This window comes from Staurois parvus, unplaced genomic scaffold (genome assembly GCF_062004578.1).
Source record: "Staurois parvus isolate SC_StPar_1 unplaced genomic scaffold, SC_StPar_1.0 ptg000136l, whole genome shotgun sequence".
Lineage (NCBI taxonomy): Eukaryota > Metazoa > Chordata > Amphibia > Anura > Ranidae > Staurois > Staurois parvus.
Genome location: NW_028317932.1, coordinates 6829970 through 6843926, shown reverse-complemented (window position 1 = coordinate 6843926; position 13957 = coordinate 6829970). Strand labels below are relative to the sequence as shown.

General features: G+C 40.8%; 1 protein-coding gene across 1 annotated transcript in view; it reads right to left on the bottom strand.

Moving 5' to 3' along the window:
* CDCA7L (cell division cycle associated 7 like) overlaps window positions 1-13957 on the bottom strand; it is a 36534-nt gene that overhangs the window by 15807 nt on the left and 6770 nt on the right. The window contains exon 2 of the mRNA XM_089673153.1: window positions 3384-3506. Coding sequence (XP_089529279.1) covers window positions 3384-3506 — 123 coding nt within the window. The remainder of the gene's footprint in view (window positions 1-3383; window positions 3507-13957) is intronic.

The window sequence follows — 13957 nt, the reverse complement described above, 5'->3', positions numbered from 1 at the left end:
CCAGGCAGTGAATTTCACATAAAATTAGAAAATACTGTATATAAAACAAACACCTCTGTTTTTAATACATAGAATTTAAGAAGTTCTGGCCATTTTTTTGTAGTTGGATTTATACGGTGCCGTCATTAGCCACATGCCCTTCTACATAACTGTGGGTGACAGTGCAAGGCAAGATGTTGAATGCATGAAAATGCACCCTGCCTAAAAATGTTCACTCCTCAAGGCTGACATCTATCCATCAAGAGAGGCAGAAGAAAGGTGTGGGGTGCTGGATCTCTTAAAGTGGTTGTAAACGCAAATATACAAACATTTACTTTTTGCCATAAATTAATACATTTTAATGTAAACATGCATACAGCTGTGAGTGTACCTCAGAACAATGCTCCCGTAGCTTGTCTCAGCACTCCAAAACCTGGTCTGTGGGCGTGGCTTAGGACCAGAGAATAGTAGGCAGAGATGTGATGTCTCAGAATCCCTCAGTTATACACACCCTCCAGCCTCGGCTCAAGAACGTGCACAGCTCTCTGCGAGCATGTCTCCTGAGTGCATTCAGGGGAATACACAGGTGCCAGTGACTATGTCAGCTCTGCTTACAGCACAGGATTTGTGCTAATCAGGAGAAAGCTGATAGGAAAGGGTTAATGTTAAAAATCCTAGGAATCCTGCAGTCTAAAGTGGCAATGTGGACCAGGAAATATTCTCATGTAAAACTCTGTAAACAATTCACAAGCTGGGTGCTGTGAATAGGACAATAATCAGCTGTTAGCAGACTTACCTAGATAACTACAGCATTACTGAAGTGATGCCGATCTATGTCATAAATCACTGCTGCTGAGTTCTCGATCTTGTGAAGGCAGAGGACACCCGCTCCCCCACCCCTTTGCAGTGTATTACATGGATGCTCATGCTGGTCTCATCTTCAGAATAGCCTGTTACTCACAGAAGGGGGGGGGGAGTGGTGACACCATTTTTATGGTTGTTTTAGATTTATTCTGTTCAGAAGAGCAGAGGGGATTTCTGGAGAAGGGGATTGCTTCAAAATACTAAACTAAACTCAAATGCTTAGTATAGGTAAAATCTATTCAACTGTAGGATTAGACTGATTTGTGTTTTTAGGTTTACAACCACTTTAGAGAAGTAGCTGTACTCAATCAGGTCTTAATCAGTGTAGAGAGAATGATTATCTTTAAGCAGCTCTCTCAGGAATGGTAGCCAAAAGGTCAGATTTTGCTGGAGTAGGGTCTGGGTATGTAAGGAAGAGAGTGCCAAAAGAACAGCAAGTCTAGATTCAATTCAAAGAAGTCAATTTATTTGGAATCCGATATCACAAAAAGACAATGCATTTTGGGGGTTCAGATTATTTATGAACGAAGGTAACAATATATAGCATATTAACCGTCAGTTTTAACGTGCTCTATGCCCTATCCAGCTGATCTTACTGTCATCAGACATTACATGCAGCTTGGAGGGATATACGGAATGTTGTTATTAAGCTGGGAATTGGAACTAAAAATCTCCAATGATGTTTTGTCCTCTACCTTCACTTTTACCTTTATCAGAGCAATTACAAACCCCTGTACATCTTGACTACAGAGTAGCAGAAACTGTATACTTCTGACAACACATAGTGCATACACAGGGAAAACTCACAAAGATCTATTTGTGCGATACAGAACCTATACACCGATCAACCATAACATTAGGACCACCCATTGAGGCATAGCCCATATTAAAGATCTGAAGGTATACTGTGGTATCTGGCACCAAGCTGTCAGTAGCAGATCCTTAAGTCCTTTAAGTTGCAAGGTGGGACCTCCATTTGACGTTTTCCAGCACATCCCACAGATCCTCGACTGGACTGAAAACTGGAGGCCACGTTTACACCTCAAATCATTATAGAATTCATCAGACCAGGCCACATTCCTCCATTGTTCTTTGGTCCAGTTCTGATGCTCATGTGCCCACTGTAGTTGCTTTTGGCTGTGATATTGGTCAACATGGGCACCCTGACTGTCTGCGGTTACGCAGCTCCAAACACAATGAACTGTGATGCACTGTGACTGACCCCTTTCTATTAGAACCAGCATCAACTTTTTCAGAAATATGAGCTACAGTAGCTCTTCTATTGGATCAGATTACATGGGCAAGCCTTCACTCCCCATCAATGAGCCTTGGCCACCCATGACCCTATCGCTGGCTCACTGATTTTCCTTCCTTCAACCACCTTTGGTAGGTCCCGACCACTGCAGAGCAGGAACATCCCACAAGAGCTGAAGTTTTGGAGATGCCCTGACCTAGTCATCTAGCCATACACTATGGACCTTGTCAAAAGTCTCAAATCCTTATGCTTGCCAATGTTTTCTGCTTTCAACACATCCACCTCAGTAACATTGTTCACTTGCTGCCTAATATATTCCAATTTCAAGTGCCATTGGGGAGATTTACTAAAACTGGAGAGTGCAAAATCTGCATAGAAACCAGTCAGCTTCCAGGTTTTATTGTCAAAACTTAATTGAACAAACTGAAGTTAGAAGCTGAATGGCTACAACACACAGCTGCACCAGATTCTGAGTGCACCAGTTTTAGCAAGTCTCCCCCACTGCAACAAGATAATCAATGTCATTCACTTTACCTTTCTGTGCTCACAATGTGTACGGCTGATCGCTGTCTACTGGAAGGCAGATTCTGACCCATTCCAATTGTTTCAGCTTGTACTGATACAAGGGGTTTCAGCACTCTACTTACAGTCATATAATGGTGTTCTGAGGTTTTGTGCTGGGGGACCACATTCTACTAACACTCTGGTTTTCCAAGGAGCTTGTAAAAACAATTAGGCTACATTCACACTAGCGTTGTGTGCAGGCGGCAGAAAGGCGTTTGGGAAGCATTTTTACCGCTTCCCAAACGCCTCGGACAATTCTGCAGATTGCAGCACATGGTGCTGTTCTAACGGAAGCATTACCGTCGCGTCTCGGCAAAACGGACGCCTCTGGTCGAGTCAGGAGGCGTTGAAGCCTCCTATTCTAGTCTATGGTGCCGCTCCGCAAACGCCCAGCCAGCGTTTGCGGTGCGTTTACGGAGCGGTAACACCATTCAAACTTCATTATAGGCGTTTGTAGGGCATTTTTAACGCTCGGCAAACGCCTAGCAACCGCCGCTGAACCGCGCATGCGGCGTTTACGGAGCATTTGCCGAGTGTTAAAAAACGCTCCGCAAACGCCGGACCAACCCTTTCCAAACGCTATACGGGCATATGGCAAGAGTTGGTAAAACAGTCAAGTGTGACGAGCCCTTATACCATCAGCTGCAAAGTTTTACATCTACAAAAGAGATCACCATGTTGATATTTGAATTGTGTTGCAAATCTTTACAAGTCACATTACCTGGTGATCTTCATCCTTCCCTTTATGTGGAAACCGTTTTAATACACCACAGTCTGAACCAGAGTCTTCTGTAATACTTTTACTTGGCTTTTTTGTTTTGTACTTTGCACGAAGAATTGGTTTCTGCAGGAAAAAAAAAAAGGAGGATGATGGATTAGAAGATGGCATCATCTGTAATTACACCTGAAATGGCCACCTGATTTTTCTCAACCTGGGCAAGTTTGGCCCTCTCAAATCAAGTGTAAATCTCTTATCCATAAAGTCTAGACAGTATGGGAACACTTGTCTCATCTCAAAAAAATCTCTGCATAAACCTAAATTTATTTTAGCCTTGCTCCATTCTTGTAAAAATCTATAGAACCACTATATTCTTAAATTGATAAATGAAAACCTTCACAGACATGGATAAAGTCCATATAACAAATAAGTGCAGAGTTGGTTTTCCAACTGGACATTTAAGACATTTTACCAAAAATCTTTGGTGTCATGTACATGAGATGAATACAGATTCTCGATGACATTGCTGTCCTTTACCATATTAATTTTCTTGTTCTAAGTGACAGGACAACATACACTACTATAGGCAGCCGCAAATGGAACCATGTTAAAATTAATGTTTTAAGTGAAAATATTCATTAAAAAAAAAAAAAAAAACGTGCATAGCCATGTGTTCAGTGAAAGGGCATGTGCTAATATTAAGAGATTTCCTTTGCTGTGGGAATGTACCCGTATGTCTCCGAACCTCAAGCAGTTATGCCACACATCACCCAGATACACTTTTTTTTTTTTAGAGCTGCTGTTGTCTAGCTAGCCGCTCGATTGCTTTTAAGCAGCAGGAGGGGACACCTGCACTATCCAACAAGGAAACCTGAGCGACCAGCCGGCACATGTGGCGGCTGGCTGGACAACAAAACAAAGCCACAATCAGCTTTGACTAGCTCTCCATTATAGTAACCGAGAAGAGAGGACCTGACATCACTTCTGGTTTACTAGGTGCTAAACTTAAAATAAATGAAAGCGTTAGATTGTACACCCCTTGTGGGTTAGGGACTGATGTGAATGTACAATATATATGTAAAGCGCTGCGTAAATTGACAGCGCTATATAAGTACCTGAAATAAATGAATAAATTAAAAAACACAGATCTTGCGGTTTTGAATGCTTTTAAGTAGGGGTGCACCGAAACGTTGGTGGCTGAAAACACCCTTATCGGCCATTGGCTGATATGAAGAAAAAAAAAAAAAAAAGCACTGATACAGAGGCCAAAAATAAACCCACCCCCTTGCCGCTGCCACCCCCTCGCCCGCCACTGCCATCACCGGCCGCCGCTCGGTAGTTATCAGCCTTACCTGAGAAATCAACGAACAATACCGGCGCTGGGCATAGAAATTAGTGAAGGAAAGATGGCCTCCACTCATCTCTATGGCCTTGGAGGACCGGAGCACTTCCGATTCCGTTGCCTTGTAAACTAGGCTTTTTTTTTTTTTTTTTTTTTAAAAAAGCACTAGATCGATGCTTTACATTGTAGTAGAGATGTGGGCTCTTACTGACCCCATATCTCTCCATGAAGAGGACCTGTCACTAATTATTTCTATCACAAGGGATGCATGCATTCCTTGTGATAGGAATACAAGCGATTAAATAATTAGTACAGTGTAGAGTATTATCGCGGATTAATGTATTAGTGTCAACAGCAACATCAGTGTCCCTTACAGCCAGTGTCAGTTAGAGCCAGATTGCTCACCACACTATAAGTTGCTGCCATTACTAGTATAGCATCTATAACTGTGTAAATTCCATACACGAACATACTTACATACATATATAAAATATATACACATACATATAAAATATATACACATATACAGTTGTGTTCAAAATAATAGCAGTCAGACATCACTAACCTGATCAATCACTGTTTTTGGTAGAAATAATATTTCTACATGGCAAATAATTTACTAGCAGGTGTAGTAGAGTAATAGAAATCCAACAGACCCAACAGTCATGACATGCATGCTGCTGATTCTGTGTAATTGAATCACTAATTGAAAGGGGCATGTTCAAAATAATAGCAGTGTAGCGTTCTATTAGTGAGGTCATTCATTCTTTGAAAAACAGGTGGCAATTATTGCCCTTATTTAAGGAAGGAAGGCAGCAAATGTTGTACATGCTGGTTACAGTGCATTTCTCTCTGAAATTCTGAGGAAAATGGGTCGTTCCAGACAGTGTTCAGAAGAACAGTGTACCTTGATTAAAAAGTTGAATGGAGTTAGGGAAAACATATAAAGAAGTACAGAAAATGATAGGCTGCTCAGCTAAAATTATCGCAAATGCTTTAAACTGGCAACCAAAATGTGAAAGATGTGGAAGAAAGTGAAAAACTACCATTCGAATGGATAGAAGAACGCCGAGCTGTCAAATATTTGTGTACCATTTGTAAACAAACGTGCTGAGAACACCCGCCCTGCACGCTCCCAGCACGTGTCTGTGTCCCACGGAAAGGTCCCGATCTCTCCTTGCGATCGGACCTTTCCGATCATGTTGCTGCTGTGACAGCCGATGACGGCGGTCACATGACCCTAAACCCCGCCCCCCGGCGTCAGAAACCTCTTAAAGGGCCGGGAGGCACTGGTGTGAAGGGATTAAGGATCATGTCTCTGCTCTTGCTATCCAGCTCTAGAAACCAATGGCTTCCCTTTCTTTAAGACCTTTGTTCAGGGTGTCTCCGGTTTGTTAAAACGTGACTCTGTGATTTGAATTCGCTCCTCTCAGCACTTCGAAAACCCATCAGCAATATTCCTCTTTCCAGTCTTAACCATAAGGTGGTGTTTCTAGTAGTCATCAACATTATAAGGAGAGTGTCTGTGCTGGTGGCCTTATTCCGTAAAGAACCATTTTTTTGTTCCTACACAAGATCAAGGTGGTGTTGAGGCCATCATTTTAACTTCTGCCCAAGGTTGTTTCAACCTTTCACCTCAATCAGGACATCATTCTTCCCTCCGTCTGTCTGGCTCCAGTTCATCAGTTTTTCCCTCATTGTTTAAAAAAATCGTTAGGACTGTGAGTCTCTTTCGGTCACAATTTCCTGCAGAAAAACCAACTCCTTGTCATTCGACATGCTCCATTGAAAGGTGCACCAGCTTCTCATTCCACTATTTCACAGTGGACAGAATGTTTTCCAAGCTTATGGTCTCAAGGATCTGGCTGCACCCTTTATTGTCAACAAGCATGCTATTAGATCTGTGACTGTTTCTTGGGCTTTTCAGCAGTAAAGAGAATATAAACCCAAAATTTCATCTTCCTTATATGTGCCCATTGTACCATGTACTTGTACAAAAAAATATCCTATTCTCTTTGCATTTCTTCCTTTGTGTGAAATCCTTGGTGTTCCTGCCAGTCCCTCGGTTTTCCTATTAAAAAAAAAAAACTAACCACACTAAGCAGAACACAGTTCTCTGGCTATGCTGTGAACTCAGCCTGCACTCCTCCAATGATCAGACTTGTACTGACACGCCTCCCCCTGAACAGCCTTTCACTGGGAAGATCAGTGGTATGCAGTTTCTCCTCCCTAATATGCAGATGAGAACAGAGGGAACGTGCTCAATTTTAAAAATATATATATATATATAAAAAAAAAAGTATAATTTTTTTTTATATCTATGCACAATATGAAAAATGGGAAAATCCTCCTGCGCTCAACTATACGAACCTCTATTGGACGTGCCAGCTGCTATCACCTATTCCCTATACCTCAGGATATGACAGAGTTAACCAATAAATGGTGACGTGCTAAGCAAATGTAATACCACAGCGTGAAAAATATATATATATAAATAAATGAATGGTGCAAAGTGTTAAAAACCAAAATCCACATTCATAATATGTGCAATAAAAATATTAATCATATTATAAATAAATACTAGATAAATATATAAAATAATATGAAGTGATATCATAAATAAGTGAACGGCCGTGAGACTGCAACAAATGATATATAAAGTGACACGTGCTCAAATGGCAAACTTACAATCAACTGTGTACAAGCAAATACCTGGTCTGCCAACCAATTCGGCCCACCAGGTTTGTGTAGTGTAAATAAGAGTGATAACCACACTTAAAATATAAAGTGATATGTGCACAAATTCAATATAAACAAAATTGATATAATGCAATCCTCTAGAAATAAAGTTCTGCGCAAATAACAACTGTGCTCAATCCAACACAAAGTGCTTCAATCTTCATTACACACTTGATTTGTGCTCTTGGTGACACTCTAGTGTAACTTATCCCAAAGTGGCTAGAGTGCCTCCTCACCTCCTAGCATCGACCCCTCAGGGCCACAACACTTTTTGGTATCCCACACCAGAAGGTGTCTCACAATCTGGCTCCACTGGCTCCTCTGGTTCCAATAGAACTCCACTCCAAGATCAGCGCACCTCAAGATACCCTTCCACACAATCGGACTCAGGCATGTATGAAGGAGCAAACAGAAGAGACCTCCATAGTGCAATAACGTTTTATTACTCAAAAATGCCAAAAAAATGGACACTCACATGTATTCCTTTACAGTACAGCAGTTCCCATGTGCTATGGGTGTACTAGGGGATTTGGGTGTACCAAGATGGCGTCAAACAGGAACCGGAAGTGCGTCTCTGCTCTCTACTGGAAGTACGTCACCGTGCACGCGCTCTACGCGTTACACCACGATCATCACGTGGCTTCCTCAGGAGCACAATGCACAATATGTTTTGCCTTTCTTCTCCATTTTAAATGAACTGTGTTGTTTTACAAGGTAGGGGTTTAAATATACTTTAGTGTTACTAAACCACGGACCCTGCATTCATTATATTTGGTGTCCCACAGTACACAGAAATGCAATTATTTTAGTAAATATAAAACAGCTAAACACCTTTTCTCATCAGCAGTATATAGCAGTCTTGTGTCTTCTATCAGTGTTCAGCAGAGCACTTATTAAAGCTTGTAGGAGGAGTTTTCTCTTTCTGTTCTAGGAGGATGCAGAACCCCTGACCTGTCTGGACAGTCCTGGTTGACCCTGTGCTGATCACATGTACTCTCCCAAGGGAAAAAAACAAAACAAAAACTAGCAATAAACCCCCTAACTGAGCATATGCAGAGTGACTCCACACCATATGTCTTATCAGGAGACTAGGGGGACACTGGAAGAAGGGGAGGATCAGAAAAGACAGGATCAAAAAGCCTTTTTACACAATGTGAAGGATTAACCTTAGGTTCCACAGTGAGTATAACAAACATGCTTTGCTGCATATACAGACTGATTTTACAGTTGTGGGTTTAGTAACACTTTAAGCTACTATTTCCTAGATTTGCAAGGCTGCCAACTGGTCTTCTGTTCTCAAAATTCTACCAGGTAGATGGTCAGGTCTCATCTGATGGTAGCTTCTGCCGTAAGGTCCTTCAGGTGCTTTGAGCTGCAGGGAGTCCCCAGTTTCCTGTGATTTTAGTGGCCTGCTAGTGTTTGCGGTCACCCACCCCTCAGATGGACTGTTTGTGAATTTCCAGAAAGTTGCAGTCTACAAGTGTCTCTCAATGAACGAGAAAGAAAATTGGTTTTATATACTCACCATAAAATCCTTTTCTTGGAGTCCACTGAAGGACATAAAATTTGGAAGCCTTTGTAGGATAACCTCTTGTACTACCAGCATGCCTCAGTTCTGTAACAAGCGGTATAAAGGGCATGATCATAAACACAGGGATGTAACCCGCATCCCCCAATGGACTCCAAGAAAAGGATTTTTACGGTACAAAATACACCATTTTTCTGAACTCACTTCAGTAAGTTAAATTCTGCAAATCATAACTGCTCTTTGCACAGCTTTGCTGGATAGGCCTGTGTGTGTCCCTCCACCTTGAGAACACTCCAGAACTCCATGATCTGCTATAGTCTACCAGTTAGGCAGCTCAACAAAAGTTTTGCTATGAAGGAATTTGCTTCCCCACCTGTAACAGTTTAAATTGAAGCACTACAATATCTAACATTTTAATGGCTTAATGGAAGAATGTTTGTGAGAAGCTGCACGCCATTTTTTACAAAGAATAAAAAATTACTTTCAAGAAAAACTGCATTAGCTCTTTTGCCTTTGTGCCGCTATGCCACAACCCTGCTGAGAATACTATGCACCAACTCATTTTTTACCGTTTCTTTTATTACTGCTACCTCTTCTCCCAAGAAGCCAGCTTCATGGGAGCACAATTACAGATTAGGAACAAAGATCAAACATACTTCACCCTAAAGAGAGCTGGGAGCCGATGGGCTTTAATTAAGAAAACTTGCTGCCTAATTTTTAAAGGCCATTTCCTCCCAATCACCTTTATGAAGAGTTTCTGGACTCCCCTCTAGGATTTTCAAGAATCTCAAACTGTTCATAAGTCTCGTCAAAACTAAATGTTCAATTTTTCAAAATACATGCATAAATAAGAGAGGCGTATTTTATTTTTCTAAAAAAAAGAAAAAGTCTAAACTTCCATACAAAACAAAAATTGCTGCAAAGGAATTGGGGGTGGTTGAAATAGCCTCATTTATTGCAGCCAAAGAGGTCCCATATGGCAACAGTATAAAGACTTCCCAGAAAACAGAGAAACAAAATATTGACAAATTAAATTAAAAGCATCAACACAATCACAAAAAGCAACATCACAACAAAGACATGGAGGCGGTCATTGCTAAACCAGAACACTATTAACCCAAACTAAAACCATACCACCTTACATGTTGGCCAGGAAAAGACTAAATATTTAAAATTATATCCATGCAAAAAAGTCCCAGCCTTTAGTATCACTTTAATATAAAAGATTTATATTTCCCCTCTACCCTTTATATAGCTTCATGTCTGACTCACAATTACAATACCTGGTATATCATACTTCTGGGAATAATATAGATTTACTTTCACTGTTTCACACTATAAACAAAATCCTTATAGTAGTGATTATCTGCCAACACTAAAAGGTGATAAAACAAGCATTCTGCTGTGACTAAATGATTTATGCTGCCATACACGTATCAATTTTTGGACTAGAATATTAGTACGAAAATTCTTTGTACATTTGATGAATGGACGAAACTCGTTTGAAAATTTCACTTGGTTTTAAAGCAGAACTCCGATCAAAAATTTTATTTCACCACTGTGCCCCCACTGCATGGATCAGCTGCTCATTTCTAGGGGTGAGTACAAAGCTTTTACTCACCCGACCTGTCGATCATCTGGAAAACCATGCTCCTCTACGGTCCAGCAGTGGACTGTTCCTGTCTATGGAGTGCGCTTTGAGCATGCTGACATCAAGAACAATCCATTTGCAACACCGCTAGCCTGCAGGGAGATAGGGAGGATTTGTAGGAGACGAAGGGACAGGTCTTGTGCAGGGAGGATCAGTGGGTCAGGTGAGTAGATCTCTTGCGTTCTCTCCCCTAGAGCAAAATGAGCAGTTAACCCATACAGTGCGGGCAGAGCCCCACTACACGGGCAAAAGATTTTGCCTGGAATTCTTTAACATTTCATTTTAAAATGAATGTAATTTCTGAACAAAAACCACATACACTGTCTGAAAATTCATTCAATCAAGATAACTTTTCTATTCTGCGTTCTATTCTCAGAGTGGGTTAGATATGTTTTCCCTCACTATATAGCTGGTTATTTGTATTTACCACTGCATACAGATAATCAAGAATGAATTGCCTTTTTTAAAAACTTGCACATTAACTTAATTATACACCAAACTTTTTTTTAAGGTTTTATCTGATTAATCAAAACAATAATTGGCCAACTAATCAATTATGAAAATTATTGTTAGTTGCAGCCCTACAGCTGGGAGGGAGGAAAAAAAGTGTATAAACTAAAAACGGAATACAAATAAAGATGATCTTTATAACAGTTAATATAAAATTAACATTTCATTGCACTTGTAAAACCCAAAAGGTTGATCTAAAAAAGGCACCAAACTATGGAGAACCCAGGTTCTATAAATTTAGCACATTATTATACAGGATTTATATAGCACCAACAGTGTGCACAGCACTTACAATATAAAAGAGGACAGTACAATTACAATACAGTGCAATACAGAAGGGATAGGAGGTCCCTGTTCATGGAGCAAGGATAAATAAACTTTATAGCCAGATGGCGGCCAGGCAAACAGCATATGGCGTCCTTTCAGGAATGCGCAGTGCACATGCCCGCGCTGCGGTGCACTCTGTCACCGGCCGTGTACCTCGTACACAGCCGATGACAGATCTGTGTACCAGCCCTGTTGCGAGTACCATGTGACCTGCTGTGACCAATCACAGCAGGTCACATGACAGTTGTATACAATGGATGGCTTCCTTTCATGCCATCCATTGTATACAAGTGTGTCTACCTGTGAATGGTCACAGCGATCACATGCACAAGCTGGGCCAATCACAGCCCAGCTGTGTCATGTGATTAGCCGTGGCCAAATCACAGCTAAGCACAAAAAAAAAAAACCCTGAATGAATCGATTTCATTCAGGTAAATGCTTGCTTATAGCAAAGTAATTCTTTACTATAAGAAAATTGTGTAAAAAAAAAAAAAAAAAAAAATACTGATCACTTCCCCAAAGTAGTACGATGTTATTATGGTAATATTATACTATTTTGGTCAGTGAAATATGAGAAATTTTTTTTTTTTGTACTGTCACCATTCAGTGTCCCTGATCAAAGCCATGCCAGTTATATGATGATGCTGTACTGCACTGGTGACAGTATGTAAAGAAAAAAAATAGTGAAAATCATTTTTTTTTTTAATTTCTTCATTTTCCAAAATATTATGACAAAAAAAAATTACAACTTCAAAAAACTCGCCATGCCTGTTATAAAATATGTCGGACTGTCTACTTTGCAAAAAGGGGTCATTTGGTGGATAATTGTACTATTATGACATTCTTGGACCTCAAGAAATTAGATTGGCTATCAATACTTCAGGATTGATCAATATTCAGATATATCCCATAGTTTCACTAGAAAAACGTAGAAAAGAAATGTAGCAGAATACATCTTGGCCTAAATTTATGAAGAACAATTATTTATTTGCAAACTTTTATAACAGAAACAAAGAAAAATGTGTTTCTTTTTCAAAATGTTTGTTATTTTTTTGTCAATTTAGCAAAAAATAAAAACCCCAGTGGTGATCAAATACCACCAAAAGAAAGCTCTACAGTAGTGTGAAGAAAATGATAAAACGTTAGTTTGGGTACAGTGTTGTATGACCGCGCAATTGTCATTAAAAGTGTAAGAGCCCTGAAACCTGAAAATTGGCCTGGGCAGGAAGGGGGTAAAAGTGCCCGGTAAGGAAGTGGTTAAAAAACAGCTGCAGAAAAATCGCACGTTGCTTTCGCACCATGTGATTCCTCTGCTGTTCCCACAAACGCTCTGGGGGTTGAGAAGCGTAGGGGTGCCACTAAGAGTAAATGGCAGCCCCACGTATCTCTACAGAGCAGCGCGATTTGGCTGTGGGTGGTTGCAGGTGTGGGAACAGCTTAGATTTGCACACCCGCATCCACCCACTCAAGTGTGAACCTAGCCCCATACCTAAACAATTAGGTAGAAATAATATTCCTGGAGTTGGGCTTTACATTGATCTTCCACCCCTATGAGTGCAGCTTGCCTGGTAAAAATAAAGTGGTTCTAAAGCCTTAAGGTTTTTTTTACCTTAGTGTATTCTATGCATTAAGGTATAAAAACCCTTCTGTGCTGCAGGATCCTCCCAGCCCCCCCCCCCCCCATTCTTACCTGAGCCAGATCCAATCCAGCAATGTGCACAAGAGCAATCTCGCACCGTCTCCCTCCTCACTGGGCAGATAGATAGCAGAGGGAGCCAAATGCTGTGACGAGGGTGCGGGAGTGAGCCCCTATGGAATGAACCAACCTGGAGTACAAGTGGGGGACCCGAGAAAAAGTGGATGGGGGCTGCTATGTGCAAAACCATTGCACAGAGCAGGTAAGTAGAACATGTTTTTGTTTTTTTTTAATCAAAATAAACAAGGTTTACTGTTACTTTAAAGTATGGGCCTGACACCATACACTTTAACCTCCCAGCAAGTTTTGAATTGTGGAAGGAAACTTCAGAACACCCTTGCAAACATTCAGTAAAAACTGAATTCTATTCTAGTTACCTTCATGACAGTGCCGCTAGTGAGAAATAAATTGCGAAAACCCCAGTGCAGTGATGCCAAGCAAATGTATTAAAGGAGAAACGTACATTAGATTTGTTCCTTGGGTGGCATTCACACCTGTGTGCTTTCTATTCACATGACAACACAAAAATGTGCATTTTGTTGCCCACACATTTTGTTGAAAACATGCTGCAATTGTGGGTTGCGGTGCCATTATTAAAGTGATTGTAAACGTTCATATGGTTCCAGCTGCCGTGTCTGATCCAATGAGGAGGGAGAGAGCTGGGAGAGCCACTGCTCTTGTGTACATCGCTAGATTGAGATCAGGCTCAAGTGTTAGGGGGGATGGGGGTGAAGGAGAGCTGAATGCTGAAGGTCTTTTACCCTAATGCAGAGAATGCATCAAG